Source organism: Nicotiana tabacum, chromosome 17 (assembly GCF_000715075.1).
Source record: "Nicotiana tabacum cultivar K326 chromosome 17, ASM71507v2, whole genome shotgun sequence".
Lineage (NCBI taxonomy): Eukaryota > Viridiplantae > Streptophyta > Magnoliopsida > Solanales > Solanaceae > Nicotiana > Nicotiana tabacum.
The window spans coordinates 11,494,697-11,515,385 of NC_134096.1; the positions used below are offsets into that span (position 1 = coordinate 11,494,697).

At 35.0% G+C, this 20,689-nt stretch overlaps 2 protein-coding genes and 1 long non-coding RNA gene across 3 annotated transcripts; 1 reads left to right on the top strand and 2 right to left on the bottom strand.

The window, feature by feature from the left end:
• Nucleotides 1-1,877: 1,877 nt before the first annotated feature.
• On the top strand, nt 1,878-3,976 carry LOC107803310 (uncharacterized). Its single transcript, XR_001651996.2, has 2 exons — nt 1,878-2,018; nt 2,131-3,976. It is a non-coding gene; the product is annotated as an uncharacterized LOC107803310 (long non-coding RNA).
• A 1,804-nt stretch (nt 3,977-5,780) lies between these two features.
• LOC107803309 (ran-binding protein 1 homolog b) lies at nt 5,781-12,653 on the bottom strand. Its single transcript, XM_016626998.2, has 4 exons — nt 12,341-12,653; nt 11,038-11,189; nt 9,881-10,006; nt 5,781-6,343 (listed from the first exon to the last, which is right to left on the bottom strand). Exons 1-4 carry the CDS (start codon nt 12,496-12,498, stop codon nt 6,114-6,116), a joined length of 666 nt encoding a protein of 221 aa, XP_016482484.2. The 5' UTR covers nt 12,499-12,653; the 3' UTR covers nt 5,781-6,113.
• Nucleotides 12,654-13,369: 716 nt separating this feature from the next.
• On the bottom strand, nt 13,370-19,160 carry LOC107803311 (ERBB-3 BINDING PROTEIN 1-like). Its single transcript, XM_016626999.2, has 10 exons — nt 19,039-19,160; nt 18,816-18,925; nt 17,764-17,848; nt 17,509-17,658; nt 16,910-17,063; nt 15,273-15,488; nt 15,059-15,195; nt 14,498-14,589; nt 14,180-14,362; nt 13,370-13,653 (listed from the first exon to the last, which is right to left on the bottom strand). Exons 2-10 carry the CDS (start codon nt 18,904-18,906, stop codon nt 13,577-13,579), a joined length of 1,185 nt encoding a protein of 394 aa, XP_016482485.2. The 5' UTR covers nt 18,907-18,925; nt 19,039-19,160; the 3' UTR covers nt 13,370-13,576.
• Nucleotides 19,161-20,689: the final 1,529 nt, after the last annotated feature.

Genomic DNA, 20,689 nt, shown 5'->3' on the forward strand with positions numbered 1-20,689 from the left:
TTCATGTATTCAGTTAGAGTTCGTGACTTAGTACTACCAGTTTTGGGAGGTTGTTATATTCATATTTGTTCCGGTGTTAGTTTTTATTACCTATTCAATTCATATTCAAAAAAAATAGCTTCGAAATGTAATGGAAATCGGCTTACCTAGTCTTAGAGACTAGGTGCCATCACGACGTCTGTGGCGGAATTTTGGGTCATGACAGTAATTTCACAAGTAGAGTCTGAAAAATAGCGTGTACGTAGATCTTACCTCTATCTAATATAGATAAAGAGATTATTTCGGATAAATTCTCAGCTCAAAGAAAACAAAATCCACTAACCACTGTTTAACTCTGTCATTGAAAAAATAGTCATTGGAGTTTTAAATTCTACAAATGAAAATCCAAAATAATATTTTAAAATTTCACGTATAAAATTTAAAATTTCAAAACAATATTTATTTTTCAATTACAAAAACTAAAAAATGACTATTTGTAAATTTTACCCCTTGAAAGAAACTAAAGTCGGTAATCAAGATTTAGGTGGACAAGTAGAACCAAAAAATAACAAGACAAGGCTCAACTTTGAGGAAATTCCCAAAACGCGAGAGATCATGGCTTCACGCGGAGAAAATGTTCAAAATGTATAGGAGTAGGATTATTTTGATCGTTAAGATATACCCAGTAACAAAAATTGTACTTTCCCTTCAATTTGTATGATATATTTTTCCTATTAGTATGCTAAAAAAAATATAAAAAAAATTTATATTTGAAAATAATTTAATTTTAATTTTTTTTTTAATCATTTTACCCTTAATTAAAAGTTTTTATAGTCAATAGTCACACACATATCATAGTTTCATAAAGCTTTTACCTTAAATTTTTAGGACTATAAATTTCAAAAGTTCATAAATCCAGTGTCGAGTTAAACTATCACATATATTAAAACGGAGGGAGTACTTCTTAATATTTGCAAAAGTGGATAGTTCTGGTCCTAAATCTTAGCGGTGGCGGAGCCACATTGAAGCAAGGGGTGTCAAGCGATACACCTTCGCCGGAAAATTACATTATTTTGCTAGATAATTTTTTTTATTTTATGTATATTTACTATACGTTGACTCCCCTTGACTTTTCGATGTATCTAATTATTTATATTTTGACACACTTTGATGAAAATTCGAAATCCGCTACTGAATCTTAGGGGTCATTTGGTCGCAGGGATTAGGGGTTATCCCAATATATAATTTGAGATTAAATTTGTCAAGTTTTTGGTGGTAGATATTCGCTAACAACTTGTTTGGATGGTTGTTACCCATTGTATTATATCGTATTGTTACTTTAAATACGATATTTGTTTTGATTGTTACTTAAATTTTATTGTATCGTATCGTTAAATCCGTCGTTACATAACGACGAAATGTGCCACTTTATGTAACGATCGATTTGGTGTGATCGCGTCGTTACCTTGTCTTTTTCTCTAAATCTCACCCTTCATTATTATTAAATAATTTTATTTTATCATTTACCCTACCTTTTTATATAATAATTTTACCATGTATCATAATTGTTTTTTATAATATTACAAATTTATTCTTCATATTGTTGATGCGTGATATCATGAAACGATGGCAAACGACACAATCTATTCAAACATTGTATTTATCAAACGATACAGTATGATACGATACATTATGAAACGATACGTAACAACAATCCAAACAAGCTGTAAAATCAGAATAAGATTTATACCAAAAATGGTAGGACTATTTATTCCGTATAAAAAAAGGTGGGATTATCCATCTTAATTATAATTCCAGTATAACCAGGTTTTAAACCAAACAAACCCTATAAGTAACCGTTTCCTTAAAATTTCAGTTAAAACTTTCCGATGACTTCAACCCCCAAAACAGAAAACACGAAAACATTAGTCAATTTTAGAAGCGTTGACTTTCACTTGCTTTTATAGGACTTCTCTGTTTATGGATGAGTTGTATCAAAATGAGGATTTTGAGCTTTCCATTCTATACTTAGAGAGCAGGTTAGTAATTACTGGTTTGTTTATGGCAAGAGATTAGTTATTGGATTCACATAAAAGCAAAAGATATATTTGAATTAATATACGGTAATTTTGGCTTTGCTGGGAGATCTAGTGCTGGAGGCTGCAGAGAGGCGTATACAGGATCTAAGTTCTATGGCTCAACCAGTAAGGTTTTAGCATTCTACCTTATTGTATATTTAAAATTATGCGCTTATATCTACTATTTGTTATAATTTTATTAGATTTTTACACATAAATTTATGTTCATCGTCGAAAGTAATGGATTCAGATGAATCTGGTGCCGCAACTGAATCCATGCTAAGTTAAAGGGAAAATAAAAGGGGCACAAATCCTTCAAAATCATGGCTCCAGTTCTTTGTTTTGTGTTTTGGGGTTAAGCAAGCCTGATTCGCGAGATCGCTGTTAAGTTTAATTAAGTTTTTGAGGGAATCTGTTACTTTTAGATTTAGGACCAAAATTCCCTAATTAACCCCTATACATGAAGGACCATTTTGATCATTTTCTCGCTTCAAGAAAAAATGGCAGTTTTAGTAGTAGTAGTAGTAGTAATTTGAGATATTCATCAATGTCGAAGAAACAAAAGAATAGAGTCACTGGAGTTGAAAAACCCCTAGATCGTATCAGTCAGTTGCCGGAGGCACTCCTGGTACAAATTCTCTCTCTTTTGCCAGCCAAAGATGCCGTGGCATCATGTGTTCTTTCAAGAAGGTGGCGTTATCTTTGGAATTCAATTGATAATTTCCTTTTCGTTGGTAGTAATTTCAAGAAAGCTGAAAACTTTATATCCTTTGTGGACCATGTTTTGATGCATTCCACTTGTTCCAAAATAAAAAAATTCCATCTCCATTTAGATTACACCTCCGATTTGAACTTTGACTGGAGAATCAGCCGATGGATTAGTTTTGCTGTAGAAAGGAAAGTGGAAGATGTTGTCTTGTGTTAATTTGATAAAGATCTATTGACTCTGGTTCGTCATTGATTACATTTGATTGGAGCTGTTACGTGTTTGGTAAAGGATCGGTCATAGAGTGGAAGTCACTGAAAACCCTAAAGATGAACTATATTTTGTTAGATGATGACGATATTGTGAAGTTACTGTCTGGTTGTTCTTCTTTGGAAACTCTGGAGTTGTCTTTCTTTGATGATTTTCGTCGTCTGGAAATCACTTCTCCAAATTTAAAGAGACTTAAGTTGGAACAGTATTGGATGCCAAATGACGATGATGATCACTCATTGGAACGTGAACTTTGAGCAATACGGTTTTCATTTGACTGTAGACTTGCATTTGATCTCGACTATATTCTTTCTCCGGTTGAATCCTCTTCGATGCACATTTGAGATAGCATATTTGGCCAGAGGAGATGATATTCATTTGCTGTCAAGCTTCGGGTTTCCTAACCTCAAGGATGTTAAAGTTGTCAGCTCCTCAAGGATGTGTTTGAACTCTGAAGGAAGATCCTGAATGGGATTATGATAAATTTTTCAAACTTTCTGAACTTATTCTAAAGAATGCACTGGCTTTGGAGAAGTTCGTAATTATATCAAGGAGATCAAGAAAGTGCAAGAGCTGTTCAATGAAATAGTGTCTCGATATTCAGTTCGATTGGCTGAGAAATTGGTAGGTTCAGGATCCTCTACCAATTCCGTGATTATTTTCCCGGAGGAGGCTTTCGATGACTAGATTGCAAGTAGTTTTCTGTTTCAGCATGCCAGAAATGTTACCTTATATTTAGTTTTTGAAATTTACTGCAGGTAAAAATCTTGAACTTGTCTATGTAACTATACTGGCTCTCTACCCTCCTAGGGTAGGGGTAAGGTCTGCGGGTGCACTACCCTTCCCAGACTTGTGGGACTCTACTGGGTTTGTTGTTGTTGTCTATGTGACTATATTATTTGTTCTTGTTATTTATCTACATGTCAAATTTTACCTTATGAAATCTGTGTTTTGCAATCTTTGTTGATGACATCAAGGTATTATTACTGAGAGATGGTAGCTTTTAGGCATTTTCTGCAAAGAGGTCTGTACTGTTTTATCTTAAAAATCTGTATAGCCAAATTGCGATTGAGGCTTACAATGCTGTAGAATGCTGTGAAGCTAAGGTTATAATATATGAGTGTTGGTTGTGAATTGTGATACATCTTTTTGGTTCACCTGAAATCTTCATTTATCAGGCAGATAATAGATTCAATTTGGCTTAAATAGTTTACTAGTGGCTGTAGAAAATTTGTGGAACAACAGCTTTCGTGTGCAAAAGATTTACTGGTATCTTTTATCCCCTTGTTTTTGTAAAATACTCTTTTTCGAATTTGGTTGAAGAGGATGTATAATAGGACACTGTTAGTGAAGACTGACGAATGATACCAAAATATTGATAATACTGACTTTAAGACACTTGGGCATATGTTAAATGTATTCAAAACCTGTTTAGTGCAATTTGGATGCCTAGCAACTGAATTCCTAGTGCCTTTTTGTTTTGGACAAGGAATGCTGTGAAACTAAACCATAATTTACTTTTCCCGAAAGGTATATGAGCTTTGGCAATAATGGAAATGGTGCCATGAACACCGTAATGCCTTGTACTTTTAGGATGGTATGAAACTCAGCTTGTTAACATTGCTGGGATATACGAGGAGGATTATAGCAGTCAGCGTAAAACTCGTCAATTTTAATACATATTTTGTCCTACACTTGTACTTGTAGGATGGTATGACGCTGTTGTGTGTGAGACCAATATGCAACTGAGTGCTAAGAGAGGGCTACAATCGGGTGAAAGTTCCATTATTTCCCTTGGGCAAAGGTGGTAACGGGTGGATAAAAAAGTTAATTTCTCCCTACATTTTTATTGCAGAGTGTATTAAAATGGCCATTATCTCCAAAAACAAAGTCTTTCGAAGTAATCTTGATATAATTGCAATTATTATAGGTTCTAACTTCTAATAGCGTGTTTGGCCAAACTTCTAATAGCCGCTTATTTTGAAAATCGCTTTTCTCAAAAGCAAAAAAAATATTTTTGGTGAGAAGTAGTTTGTGTTTGGCTAATTAATTTGAAAAGCACTTTTGAGCAACAATTAGTGTTTGGCCAAATTTTTTAAAAGTACTTTTGGAAAGAATAATTTTTTTTTTTGCCTCTCCAAAACTGCTTCTGCTTCTACTTAAAAATATTTATTTTCCTTAAAAAAGCTTGGTCAAACACATTAATTTTGGCAAAAAGACACTTTTGACCAAAAACAAATAAGCTTGGCCAACCAGGCTATAAGCCTAAGAAGCATGTGCAGTTCCCTTACACAAAACAATGGGCGTGAAAAGAAGCTAAGTTCAAGCGGGATTAGGTAACAGGTACACTAAGGAATCATAAAAAGAAAAAAACGATTCTGACAAATAGATGTGCTTGTTTAAGACGTATAACTTTGTTAGTGGGGTACATTGCATGGGATAGACCATTTGATTAGACGATTAAGCTTTTGGTTCACCCAAGTATGGTTAGATAATGCAAATTCGACTTTGCATTTTGACCCATTGAGTTGCAATATTTTACAAGATCAATTCGGATTGCAGCAGTCTGAGACAAGTCCCTCTACTGCTTCTCGGGATGCAATTGACAATCAAATATCCCAATATTTGAGTCTTGAGATGAGAAGGATATGTCCATAGAAACACCAAAGTAAAACACATCAAAATACGACACAGCAGAAATGTCCCCAAATTCAAGATATAAACCAAACTGAAAGTTAAAGTAAAAATAGACTCAAAACTCAGAAGCATTACTTAATGCAAAGGACATCGCGTACACAAATAATACAACCAAAACCTATTGTTACACCCACTCAGCAACTATTTCAACCAGAAAACAGAACCTGACCTTAAAAGTGAGACAACTTCTGCAAACGTTCACACGCTTGAATGATAGACTAATAAAGCCAACCAATTCCCAACCCCACCTCAAGAAAAAAACAAAAGAGAATCCCCCTTAACCACCCCTTGCACTTGACTGAAATTACACCCAAATTGGTTGGCAAAGAAATGGCATTATGAACCTCAAAACTATAAGGGCGAGTGCATGGCGTGCATACCCCTCAGGCTGAAGCACTTTCATCCTTTTTCTCTGTATCCTTGGATGGATTCTCATCCTTAACATCCCCTTCCTTGGTTTTGTCTTCGACTTTACCTTCGTTTTTCTCTTCAGGCTTTTTATCTTCAACACTTAACTTCTCAAGCAGTCCAGCAGCAGTAGATCCATCTTCATTTTCCTCTTTCTTTTGTGATTCAGCAACCTCTTGAAACATCTCCATGAAAGACTTGCAATCTAAGAAGAAAAACATGTCAGATTAAAAAATCATATCGGACAAGAGAAAAGGGAAAAACAGAGGAACAGTGTTAAAATTTAAGGCAGCACAATTGTACGACCCCTCTCCATTGAAGTGTCTAGACAATTATCTAATTATATAAAAGTCAAATACTGGAACTCCAACCCCTCAAGGCAAACATGCAGTGATGCATGCAGCTGGTGCATAAAACAATCAGCTTATTACAGACCTAATGAATCATAAGATTATCTTCACACTCAGCCAGTTACATTCCACACCTTATAATCCAAAACATTCCTCAAGCCCATGAAAAAGCAACCTTCCACAAAAAGAATAAGCTAAGAAAATATTACTCACTGGATATGTTACTGACCATGGTCTTTCACCACCATAGCCATGGAGATATATTTTGATTCCATGAAACATCCAAGCTCAGTTCTTCTATAGACGCCAACAGAGACCTCAACAAAGAAAATATGACGCATAGATTCTCCGGAATCTCAATCAAGCAAAGACTAGGCTTTGGGTGCACTGATGATTCTAGCAAAGGAATGTCCCATTTAGCCTATTTGGTATTACTTCCTTTTGCTCTTTATAATCCCGGTTACATCAATGAAGTTCTAGGCCTACTGTTCATGGGCCTGAGGTATGGCATGGCCATAAAGGGGATACTAATCTATATCCTAAAGCACAAATTTCAAAAGTAAAATCACTCTAAATATTGAGTTAGCAGAACATTTAAGAATAAACTCATCAATTCATGAGTTTTAGATGTATCCAGAGGTACAGCCAAGAGTGTGGCTTAGTGATCAATGAAGTAGGTTGAGAACTATGAAATTTCATGTTCAAATACACTAGGTGATTTCTTCCAATTATCCAAGCCTTGGTGAATAAAGTTACCCAATACCTGTGCTAGTGGGAGGTAGCTTGTGTCCCGTGAAATTAGTCGAGTTGCACGCAAGCTGACCCAAACACCATGGTTATCAAAACCAAAAAAAAATGTATCCAGATTGGCTGAGCAAATTCTTATACTCCTAACAATGTTTACTCCTTCCAAGTTCTATTCCAACTTATCAACCAAGATTTTCTATCTGAACAGTATTCAACTTACACATATCTGCAGGCATGCATATACAAAAACAAACAAAATATACTAGGGCTTTTCCCCTTTCTTTTTGAACAGTAGGGACAGCAGGTTTATATTCACACAGAAGTTAGGGCTTTGGTTTACAGTGGAAAGAGTGATGGTTTGATGAAGCAATTGAAACCATCAGCTAATTTGCAGCCTTTAAGTTACGAGGAAGAATGACGAAAACAGGTCAGTTTTAGACTAAAGATATGAGATGGAAAAAATTAATCATGTTCCATATATTCATTTCACTTTAGATGAAAAGGAAACACATCATGTGCGTTTAGCTTGGCGATGGGCTCCGTGTTTATTCACCTTTTGACTAACTCACAAGTCCAATGTGAAACACATGTGCAGCAAACTTTCTTATTCTGATTTATCAACTAAATTATATAACATAAAGGGTGTGTTTGGTATGTCCCATTTTCCACTGTTTGATTGCACAAAATAGTTTGTAAAATATTTTCCTAGATATCACATTTTTCTGAAATTGGAAGAAAATGACTTGCCTAAAAAAAAGTTAGGAAAACATTTTCCAAAAACTCTATCTACTCTCACATCTAACCCCGACCCCCTCCAACTTCAATTTTCTGTTTTTTTTCGTTTTTCTACGCCACCCACCCAACCCCCCCCCCCCCCCATACACACACACACACACACACATTTTTTTTGTATTTTCAATTTTCTGTTTTTTCGTTTTTCTGAACCCCCTGCAAAAAAAAAAATGTACTTTTTTGTATTTTCGATTTTCTGTTTTCTGTTTTCTGTTTTTTCTCGACTAATCCTCTATGTACTTGCCACCTCCTATCAGCACAAGTATCGGGTAACTTTGCCCACCAAGGTTTAGGCGGATGGAAAGAAATCGCCTAGTGTTTTTTGTGTCACATAAGATTGAAAAGTACCGTTCCCCTCTCCCCTCCCCCCCCCCAAATCTCACCTACTCCCTTCCCCACCCTCAGTGGGCCAACCACCACCCCAACCCCTCAGGGCTACTGCTGCCCAACACATGGGATAAAACAGTATTTCCATTCTACACCCATGTTTTAGTTGATATAATTTATTTCTTGCTCTCACATCTTTTTGAATTATTTCATAGCCTAATTTATCTACAAGCTTTATAACTTCACTAACATTTATTTCGTGCCTACTAGTCAAATTTTTGTACGGAAATTACTTTCAAATAAATTATAACAATTTGACACAATTAGCCCGAAGAGACTTTTCTCACCATCTATGCCCCAAAAAAGGACATGGACATTATAATCTCAATCAAAGTACCCTACCTATAGTTTGTTGGTATTATGGTCCATCATGAACCCAAAAAACTCTAAGAGGTAAAAGGAAACAAATACAGAATTACATCTAAATAATGGTTTAAATTGCTGAATTTGATGCACGCTCAAAATCTAATCATATGATTCACACTTCTCACTTCTCAGACATTCAATCTTCCTGATCAGCGTCAATTGAGTGTAAAAAGGAAAAGGAAGAGAAATATTTAAAAGTACAATTGCAAAAATAAATAAAAAATAAAAAAATCACTCAAGGTTTACAAACAATTTTTCCCTCTGATAGATTCTAGCCTTTTTTATAGTTCCACACTCACAGATTTGCAATACAGGCTTTAGCTACAGCATAGCCAAGCCTGAGTTGGTTTCTAACAGGAAAAGGATCAGACTATAGTTAAAATATGGCAAGGGGGAAAATTAATGTTTGATTGAAAATTATGGCCCATCAGGATTTGAGAAGCAGAGAGAAACATGCAATTCATGGTATGTCGGAAACCCAGAACAATTCAGTGGTTAGGTTAACTGAATAAGTTTCTTTTTTTTTTAATTAATTCTTTCTGAAAAAATTTCTATAAGCTGTTTCATGATACATCTTGATACTTCAACTGAAAAGATGTCACTTATGGAATCTTCTCATAAATGATACAGATGTGCAGATGCAAAACTTCTACCTGAAATGGGTAAAACTCTAAAACAAAGGAAATAACACTCAGGCATTAAGCACAGCATATCATCTCAGAGAAAAACAGAATATATCCATACATAAAATGGTTGATTTTGCAACTATAGAGATAAAGGAAGCTACTGCCTATATTTATCCCCCAAAAAATAAGGAAGCAACTGCATATGTAAAGCATAGCGGGCCCTAGACTAGGATAAAGGAGGAGGATTGGAAGGTTGACTATCAAGCATAAGAAATATTTAATTACGATAACTCCTCTAGATTGATAGTGATAGAGAAAACTACTATAATGATGTGCTAACAAGGCAGACAAAGGATTGATGAATGAGAAATTATCAAGTATTGTCTTCATTAATTTGCAAGATCTCCCTCCAACTAACAAGAAAACTTAGAAACAAGTAGATAAAGATAGTGATCCAGAGTTGAGATTACTCACTCTCGATAGATGCAAATCTGAGGCAGAAAAGCTCATCTTTCAGTTCACCATCAGCAAAATCTGGTGCATGCCACAAGCAAGACTTCTCATTTCCAGCATGTTCCTGAAGTGTCATCGTTGGGAGAACTGGATAACACGTCCAAAACATATACTCGTCAAGAAAAAATTAAACCCAAAAAAACAGATGAGAAGATAAACTATACTTCAGATCACCAAGTAAATGAAACTGATTCATAACGAGAATTAGGACAAAAGTAACTACACAGTAAACTGCTATAAAGATCCTCTATATTCATTATACTTCATTCGAACAAGTTTCACTAGAATACTCAATAATTTCTTTGACAAAGTAGGGGTCCTCTAAGACTACAGATTCCCTTCTACTGAGGCAGAAGCATTGGTGGAGGTTGATCCCACCATGTATTTAGTGGACAATTTGGTTGGAGAGAAATTCAAGTTCAAGGTGCTTTGAAGATAGAGCTAACACTGATCCGAAGATTAAGACGAATTGTATATTTTTGTTTCACTTTTGGTGTAAAGAAGCTCTGGTAGAGGATGTAGAGTCTATAGTGGATATTATTGGGTCTTTGTAACTATCACAAGTCTGGGTTTGCGTTTTGCTTTTTTTTTCGGGGGTCTTGTAACTATCTTTAAACTATAGCATAATCTTTATGCTAAAGGTTTTTCTACTTGTTTTATAAAACTTGTTACCTTCTCAAAAAAAAAAAGACTACAGATTCCCTAAATCACATCTCTACACTAACATACAAATCTCTTTCCTAACTCAAACGATTCCTGCTAACAGGACAATCTGTAAACAGAACATAAAATAGTAAATTTAATTTCAAAAAGGTTGAGAAATCTATATCCTACTTTACACTGAATTTTACATTCTTTATGCATGTAGTCCAAATCTCGTCATCCTTTTATAGATATAGGGAGTATAATATTTTTAATACCTCTTATATGCCTCTATATATCTCTTTCCATTTTGTTCAATTCTAAAAAGATCGACACCTTTTAGATACTAGGACTTAATCGTAAGCCTTAAGATTCTTACTTTACCCTTTATAGAATGCTCTAGCAGGAATTGTCATGAAATATTCATATAATAAGGAGGGCCCCCAAAATTAATTTTCTTTAAAAGAAAAACATACCAAGGTGGTTGGCACAGATCTTAAGGGTCTTGGATTGGCGCATAACAAGGCGAACTTTGCCAGTTTCCTTATGCTTCAATAGCTTTACAGTTCCAGCACCTCTCTCTTTCCACTGATTCCCATCTTTATCAAACCTATAAAGCTTGGCTTTCCTGCAAATTTCAAAAGAGAAGAAGAAAATCAGATCCGAAATCACACAACAAATTAACTGCATTGACACTCCTATTCGGAACCCACCATCTACATTTGGAAGGTGAGAGCACTAAAACAGCAGATTTGAGGAAATGGTTTATTAATTAACCCTAGAATTGGATTAACGGGCAAGCAATAAACAGATTCAGACGAAAAATTAACTGCATTGACACTCATACTCCGGACCCTAGAATTGGATAAATGCAAAAGGAATGAACAGATTTGAGGCGGACTAATTGACTGCATTGGCACTTATACTTTGAAGCAGTCATTCTTTGAACAACTAGGTTACTAATTAACCCTAGAATTGGATTAATGGACAAGTAATAAAGAGATCCGGATGGACAAGGGCGTAATATATGGTTCGGCCATACCCAGTAGCTTTGACCAAAAGCCTACATATTTGTTACGAAATCCACAAAATATGAACAAATATTAAATTCCGAACCCATTTATTAGCACTTGAGGTCGTTATGCTAGAATCCCTAACCCATAAAATTCAAATCCCGAATCCGCCACTGAGTGCAGATATTTAACTACTTTGACACTTGTACTCCACCAACCTTTTTTAAAATAAGGGAACATTTAAATTGAATTACTGGACAAGCAACAAAGAGATTCCCACTAAAAGTTAACTGTGTTGACACTTGTAATCCAAACTCATTCTATTTTGAAAGAAGTATCTAAAGCGGCATATTTGAACAATTGGGTTATTAACTAACCCAAGAATTGGATTAATGGACAAGCAATAAAGAGATTTCCGTGCAAATTAATTGTGTTGATACTCGCCCTCCAAACTCCAACATCATTCTAACGGAAGAACATATAAAAACAGACATGTTTGATAAATGGGTCATTGATCCGATAGCTTTGACTCAGCCCCTGTAAATGTGTTGTTTAAAAAATACACTAAATAAGTACAGACAACTGATTTCGACCCCAGTAAATCAAATGAATTGACAGTAGAATCCCGAACTCGAATCCATAAAATTCAAATCCTGGATTCGCCTTGAAGGAGTATTGAATTTGATCAATTGGATCATTAATTAAACCCTAATTTTAGATCAATTGACACAATAAAGAGAAATATGAAAAAGAGAAAGAGAATTACAAATCAATGATGGGATCTTCATTCTCCTCGCCAGTTAATACGGCAACTTCTTCGAGCTTGACAATTGGGGCAACCTGAGCTCCGGTATCTTCATCATCGGCTCCGGCTGCTTCTTCTTCCTCTGCCCTGTTCTCGTGCTTTGGCTCAGTGCTTGCCATTGATATTGGATGTGATGCAGAGAGGATTGTAGAGAGTGAAACAGTGGAGCAGAGGTTTTGAATCAAACCGTTTGATTAATGAATGGAATGATGTCTAAGGACCAAGGGTTTTATATAGGAGTTCTTGAGGGTTTTGATTTATATAGGGTTTCTTTAATAATCAAATTAGTACTCCAATTTCTTTTAAATAGAATGAAGTAATTCAAATTAAATTATTATTATTATTATTATTATTATTGTTTAATGTTATAGAACTAATGAAACTAAAGAGGTTTGAAGTTGTTTCAACTTAGCATCATGGAGATAATGCTTCAAAGATAGGATTCAAAATTTGGACTTTATATGTTCAGAATTATACTACAACTCATTTAATTTATTGGATTTGAATCAATAATGCTTTGGATTCAAAATTTATACTTTTTATTCATTTATTAAATTTTTTTATCGCGTACAAGATCCGAATCAATAATGCTGCTTTCAGATCAAATGAACCCATAACTCACAATCTACCTCCACCCCTTGGTGCTCTACCATGCTGCTAAGAACAATAATCTTCTTAAAACTTATATAGTGAGACCTCTATAGCAATTATCCTTTATAGCAGTCAAATTTTCTTTGAAACAATTCATGTTATGTTTTAATATATATTGTCTATAATAACACTTTATTATAATAACCAAAAAATATCGGAACAAACTAAACTGTTATAGAGAAATTTATCAGTAAGACTGTAACTTATTCACTTCAATAATGGCACTTTATTGTTTTTGTTAATATTTTCGGTATGGAGTGGTGGATAGTACATATTAATAACACACTCTCAGCTATCCTAGTTAGAAATTGAGAAGAGTACAAAACATCTTATTGAAGCTTTTGATAATAGAGCATTATAGCATTGGAAGCCCAACTGAATAATTTTAACATGACAAAAGTGTCTAAGACAAGGACAAAAACTGCCCATGCCATTCTTGTATTGCAAAAGGCCGTAAAGATCCACAACTACCTCAATATCCCACATTTAACTAACAATCAACAAATAGTTCTTGGAATTGAATCAAATCAAAGTTCTAGCAACATATCAAGATTCAGCAACATTTGATTCTCCATCCATAGGCTCAGCTTGGGATGAGTCTTCTGTCTTCTCACCTTTCTTCGCTGCAAATCAAAGGGTGGATAGATATAGTGAGAATTCATATCAATGACCAGCTACAACTACACCTCAATCTCAAACAAGTTAGGGAATGAGAATTCAAAGCAATCGACAGTTACAACTACGCCTCAATTCCAAGCAAGTTGGGATCGACTATAAAAATCGTCACTATTCAAGTCGCTCCGTTAAAACTCATCTTCGTCCAATATTATATACAATAAAATTTTAAAAAAATAAAAAAAAAAACTAGAGAAATTCTATATATTCTCTGGTGGCATATAAATCTCCAAGGACTAAAACTCCTACAAGTTATTGGACATATAGCACAGTACTAACATGACTAAAACTTAATCTCAAACTAATTGGCATCCATCTTTTTATTCCATTAAAAGCAATTACTGGTTACGTTGTCAAATATTATCCTGCATATTTCCATCATATTACTACACTTATCTCCAAGAACATGCTTGCTTCACGACAAATCAAACACTATATTACTTCAGTTATTTTTCAAATGCCTTCTGAACTTACCTTTCTTTTTCTTCCCACCACCTTTCTTCTTGGTTTTTACGGGAAGGGCTAACCAGGTCTTGATTTCAGGTTCCTCGTCTACTGTCTTAGCAGGTTTCAGCTCCTGTAGAGCATGAGTTGTGATCCTATCTGACCCGTTAGGCATCAACAGCACTGTGAATTTTATGTGAGCAACCAAATCACCTGCACATCAACACAAGCAAAAAATAAAAGAAAGGAACATTATCTGGAAAATGGAATTTCAGTAAGAATACAGGAAAAATATACTGCTTAAGCATAACATTGCATTAAAGAACTGAGAGCTAATATGGTGCGGACCAGGTTTCTCATGTAGAACAGGATACGGCTGCAAAAGCTCATGGTTAACACATTCAACGAGTCCCAAACGAGCTCTCTTCTCCTCCAAATCCCTGTTCAAGTAAAGAACAAGAAGACAACATGATAATCATGAAACTTACTCCCTCCGTTTCAAAAACAACGAAACTATTACTGTTTCGGGAGTCATACAAGGTTTTTTACCATATATTTTGCAAATAGTTTTTAAATATTTTGAATTGTTAACTATTGTGATTTAAAGTACTTTTTACATAGTTTCTAAATGTGTAGTTTTATTTCAAAAAAACTAAAGAGCCTATGTCTAAATTCACCAAAAATTAGTCAATTTGACCCTCGTACTCCGAAAAGGTTCAAACAAATTTAAAAAGTTTCTAAATGTGTAAATTTTATTTCAGAAAACCTAAAGAGCCTATGTTTGAATTCACCGAAAATTAGTCAATTTGACCCTCGTACTCCAAAAAGGTTCAAACAAATTGAAACGGAGGAAGTATATATTTACTACAGCACACTGTTACATGAGAAAATATTGAAAATCGTGATGACCTTGCTGTAAATGGCATGACAGGGAACTTCTGACTGATTTCACTGAAAATAAACCTCGATGCTTTCATCTTCAGGTTGTAGCTTTTATCTACAGCTCTCTTGTAAATAGTTGTTTGTTTCTCATCCAACAACTTTGGCTGCAAAATTTTGAGATTCATTTGAAAATATTTAGTTTCCATGTAATTGTAAAGGCATCAAATGTTGCAACATTTACCTTTCCTTCACCAGTGCTTGTAACAATGTCAATTGAATAGACCTCATTCTCCTCAAATTCTGCGTCATCTACTCTCGTTTCAGGATTGGACACACTCAACACAACTTTGTTTCCGTCAATCACAAACTGCTTCATTTGATGACTTAAGACACCCTCAACAATCTTGCAGTCATATGCCGCAGCAACTTTCTGAATAGCTTCTGTGACATCCGAGTTCTGCAATGTCAAAGAAACTGAGCAATAAGTATCTAACAGAACATTTAGAGCACTGAAAACATTTGGTTTTTGGACAATTGTTATGGGGTTGGTGTGAGATTGGGTCTGTATTGGGGGGGAAATATCACTAATACCCTCAATACAATTTTGAAGCTTTCATATTGGTAAAATTAATATTTAAAGATACATCTTTGTGATCTACTAAGAGCATTTCCGATATAAAAATAATTTTTTTGGACGAAGGGGGAAAATTGTTGCAGAGAGGAAAAAGAATTACGGCCAAAATGTTATCCTTTTCAGCTTTTTCAAATGTGGCCACAATTTTCCATCCCAAAACACTTATTTCAGCTTTTGCAAATGTGGTCATAGTTTCTAGTAAGGTACAAATGTGACCACAGTTTTTCATCCCAAAACACTTTTTTCATGCTTTCTGTTATCTAGATATTTTCTGTAAACAACCAGAGAACAATCATTTGTTTGTTTGGTTTCAAAAACAAATTAATAGCTTTCCCACAAACAAACACTACATAAGATAAAATTTATTCCCCCGTTAAAAGTATCTTCGAGGTTTCTGACAGATGGTTTCACATGCTTTTCACAAACTGCTTATTGACAGATCAATGAGCTAAGGGGCAGAATGCTGATAAAGATCATATATGATTACATGGTTCAACAAAAAACAGGGGAACATATTGCACGAGATTAAGCATAAACAATACATGTCAACTTATTATTTTGCAATACATAATCTTAGAAAAACAGAGAAGACTATTTTATAATCACAGAAAAATGCCAACTTGGATCTCAAGCTTTGGCAATCAGTAAGTCATATTTGTGGTTCATTCATATCCATACAAATCGGTAATTGAATGCCCTTACCCACATATTCATCACATTCATACTACATAATCAAACCCATCCAAAACTCATTTTGTCATACGTGAGCTTGTAGATATGAAGGTATTCTTTGACATACAATTGGGAAACCAATCCTTTCAAAAGACAAAACAAAGACTATCATTTTAAAACAACATATAACCATATTTTCAGGCATTGACACTCGTGCAGTCTCCACAAGGGAATGGTATGCATATATGTGGTGGTAACTAAAGTTTGAAAAGCACGTCTCAAAGCAAGAAAATGTTTCCCAATATCCTCCAATATATAACATCTAATACCAAAAGGGAGCATTGAAGCAACGGTAAATTTGTCTTCTGTGACCTAAAGGTCACAGCTTCGATCCGTTAAATTAGCCACTAACGCTTGCGTTAGTGTAGGTTGTCTGCATCACACCCTTTGGGTTGTGGCCCTTCCACAAACCTTGTATGAACGTGGGATACTTTACGCACCAGGCTGCCCTTTTAAATAACATCTAATACCCTAGCATTCCAGAATAAACAAAGATTTTGATAAAACATTACCTTCCTTCCTGGTCTCACAAGCCTCAGAGCAACTTCAGCAGCTGTATTAGCGGCCGCAACAACATCAGCAGCTCTACCAGTAACTGGTCCTTCCTGGAGTACATGTGTATGACCAACTACAGCAATAAAGCCATCTATATGACACCCCATATCACTGCACAAAAATAACCATGTCTTACTCTTACAGACAGCTCATCTAATTCCAGAATACAGTAAAAAAACATCAAAAAGCAACTTCATGTTCAGCATTAAACAATTAAATCTCAATGAATAAGAATTGGATCAGGAGTAACTTTTTCATTTTTGGCCCGCGGCCCAAAATAATTACGGGTGATAGCCCAAATATACAAAACATATACACTGATTGTGTACAATAAGATATGAATATTATATGTATATTTATACTTAATATATAAAACATATAAATTAGCCGGCTATTTTTTGGGCAGCCCAAAAATGTAATTATTCGAAATAAATAAACAGTTCTTATGTTTAATTCACGGCCAAATTTCACATACAAGCTACACTTCTCTTTCCTACCATGCGCAATCACATAACAAAGAAATGATCATCTCAAAGTGCTCTAAAATATTACTTACATCTTCACTATATCACCTTCTTCCAATACTGTCTCATCACTAGACAGTGGAGAAAAATGGCACACGGTATTGTTAACTGAAATGCAGGTTGGAAATGCCACACCCCTCTCGATTTTCTTCTTCACATTCTTGTACATATTCCCAGTTTGCCTGTACCAGAATTTACTCATCAAACAGATAGCTATACATCACATATATCACCAATTCTGAAATACAAAATCTGTTGAGAAGATATAGAGCGAGAATAGTTCATACTCTTTGATGAAGACATCTCCTTTTTCACAAAGATCAACTATCTTTGATTTTGGCTTGCATTCAGACACCACCAATTGCAGAGCCTCTGCAAAATTAATAGCAAGATATCAAAATTTAAAACCTTCTTTGTTTCATTTTATATGACATCATTATTATATAGGTGTCAAACTGTTCTTTCTTCCTATTTTTACTTTTGATAAATTACTATTTGGGGAATAAATTGTCAACAACAACAACTACCACCCAGAATAATCCCACAAGTGGGGTCTGGGGTGGGTAGGATGTACGCAGCCTTACCCCTACCCTGGAAGGGCAGAGAGACTGTTTCCGATAGACACTCGGCTAAAGAAGGTGAAAGAAGCCCTGATAGCAAGTAATAGCAAGACAAATAATTAGAAAACTAAATCGAAGATAGCAACAGAGAATATGAAAGAGGTACCGATAACAAGTAATAGCAAGACAATATATTTAGAAAACTAAGTCCAAGGCAGCAAACGAGAATATGAACGAAGTACTGCCAGTGGGGAATAAATTGTCAATAGGATTTTTTACATACTTCGAAAAATTTTAATACACAAGTTTGTAACTTTCTTTAATATCAAGAGATCCCCAAGGGTAAGCTGGTGCACAGTTCAATTCTCGGTGGATAATGGACCCGCCCCCTTCATCCTTCTCCACTTAAATATACCAGGTTTCTGCCTACAGCACGGTTTGAACTCGTGACGTTCTTATGCATTCTCTAAAATGCAAATTTTATCCTAAAAATTTTAAAATCAATGTCTGAATTGATACTGAAATTTGTTTTTGTCTCTTACTTCACAAACCTACATTCTTTCTGAAAGTGAATCAGTATAACAGCAGCAATGATTTTCAGCTATCATATTCATATAACCCCAATAGATTAACCCCATTTTGTAGGGTACAATTTTCAATCCAAAAAATCAAAAGGGGCACATAAGAACATGTAAACGTTCTATTTTTTAACAATTAAGAGAGCAGAAAATGACCTAAAAAATGAGAAAAACAACAAGAAGGGGTTGAAGGATATTAACTGTTAACAATTTCAGCAGCACCCTTATACTTAGTAACAACCTCAGGACTTGTCAGATCCAACTCTTTCTCTTCTCTCTCGTCGTCTGACATAGTTATCAAATGTCTCAAGCTGAAACACGCCAAAAATAAAAATAAAAATGAAGTAAACAACGGGGATGAGAAAAGGGATTAAAGAAATGTTAGAAATAATGAAAAGGGTTACTGAAAATGTAAGGAACAAACCTGAGTACACACTTGGTTTTGTTGATGGAATGAAAATGGAGGCAAAAGGGTTTGAGCTAGGGTTTTGAGTTTAGCAAAAGTTATAGATATTATATGACTGTTTTTAGCTTAGGAATTTATGTGTTGGGCTAATATGGGGAGACATGTGACAGCGTGGTGATTACATGGCATGAGTGGGTCCCGCTTAAGGATAAATTGGTAAAGTGACGTGGCTGGTATTTATTCCCTTTTGAGTCAATTAGTTTTGTGGTCGATTTATAAAATAAAATAAAAAATGCTAATATATTTTTTATAATAAAATATTTGTTTGATACTTGTTTTTACCCGAAAAAGAAGCAGACTTTTAAAAAAAAATCCTAATTCAGTATCAAATCTTTTGAAAAATAGACTCCCCTTCTTCAAAATAGTTCAAACAAAAACTCTTTAAAATTTTGAGTTTTTAAACTTTAAAATAACTACAATAACAACAAACTCAGTGTAATCTCAAAAGTTGGCAATAATCTCATGAAAAATGATCAAATAAACAATAATGACTTAACCACGAATATCTTAATTAAATAGGTAATTATTCACAATAAACAAATCACACCCGCATGCTTTGACTCAATCACAACGCTAAAGTACTCGTCACCTCAGATATACGTTGTACCCGCACATTAAATCATAGCAAATAGACAAATAAGTCATACTCTCTTGAGTCAAGGTTAACCACAACCCTTACCTCGATTTGCAACCAACTCAAGATTCCAATAAACTTTTGCCTCGCGAATTCGTGTCCGAAAGCTTCAAATCTAGTCACAAATAATTCAATACTCAACACGAATCGTAGGGATTAATTCCGTATGAATTTATTAATCTTCCGGATTAAAATTTAAAATTCATTTTAAAAATCATCAGTGAGACCCACGTCTCGAATCCCGAAAAAGCTCACGAAATCCGAACACCTGTTCCGATACGAGTTCAACCATACAAAAATTATCAAATTTCGATGTCAAATGGACCTTCAAATCTTAGATTTCGTTTTTTGGAAGATTTTATAAAAATCTAATTTTTCTTCCATAAATTCACGGATTCATGATGTAAATGAGTATGTAATCATGAATTATAATCAATATAGGGTAAAGAACACTTACCCCAATGTTTTCCTTAAAAAATCTTCTGAAAATCGCCTTACTCGAGCTCTTAAAATCCAAAAATGGGTAAAAATGGTCAACCCCCAAATATATATGTTCTGTCCAGGGCTTTTCGCACCTGCGACTAACTTAGCCATTTATGCGGTCGTGCATTCGCTTATGCGACCTCTGTCTCAACCCATGTCTAGTCGATTTTGCGACCTTGACCCATGTCTGGTCGCGACCTCGGACCATCTGCTCGCTTCTGCAACCTCGGCACATTCTTGGTCGGGACCTAGGACCATCTGCTCATTTCCGCGACCTCGATGTCACGACCCAATTTTCCCTCTGTGTGACGTCGTGACGGCACCTAGTCTCTACAATTAGGTAAGCCTAACATTTTGCGGAATAATGAAATGAAAATATAAATTTAACCAACTATTCAAAAATACACAACAATCCCAAAAACCGAAACATCGTGAATCACAAAACTACAGAAGGAAAAATTTAGTGTCTTTATGTATCAGAGTCTAACAAAA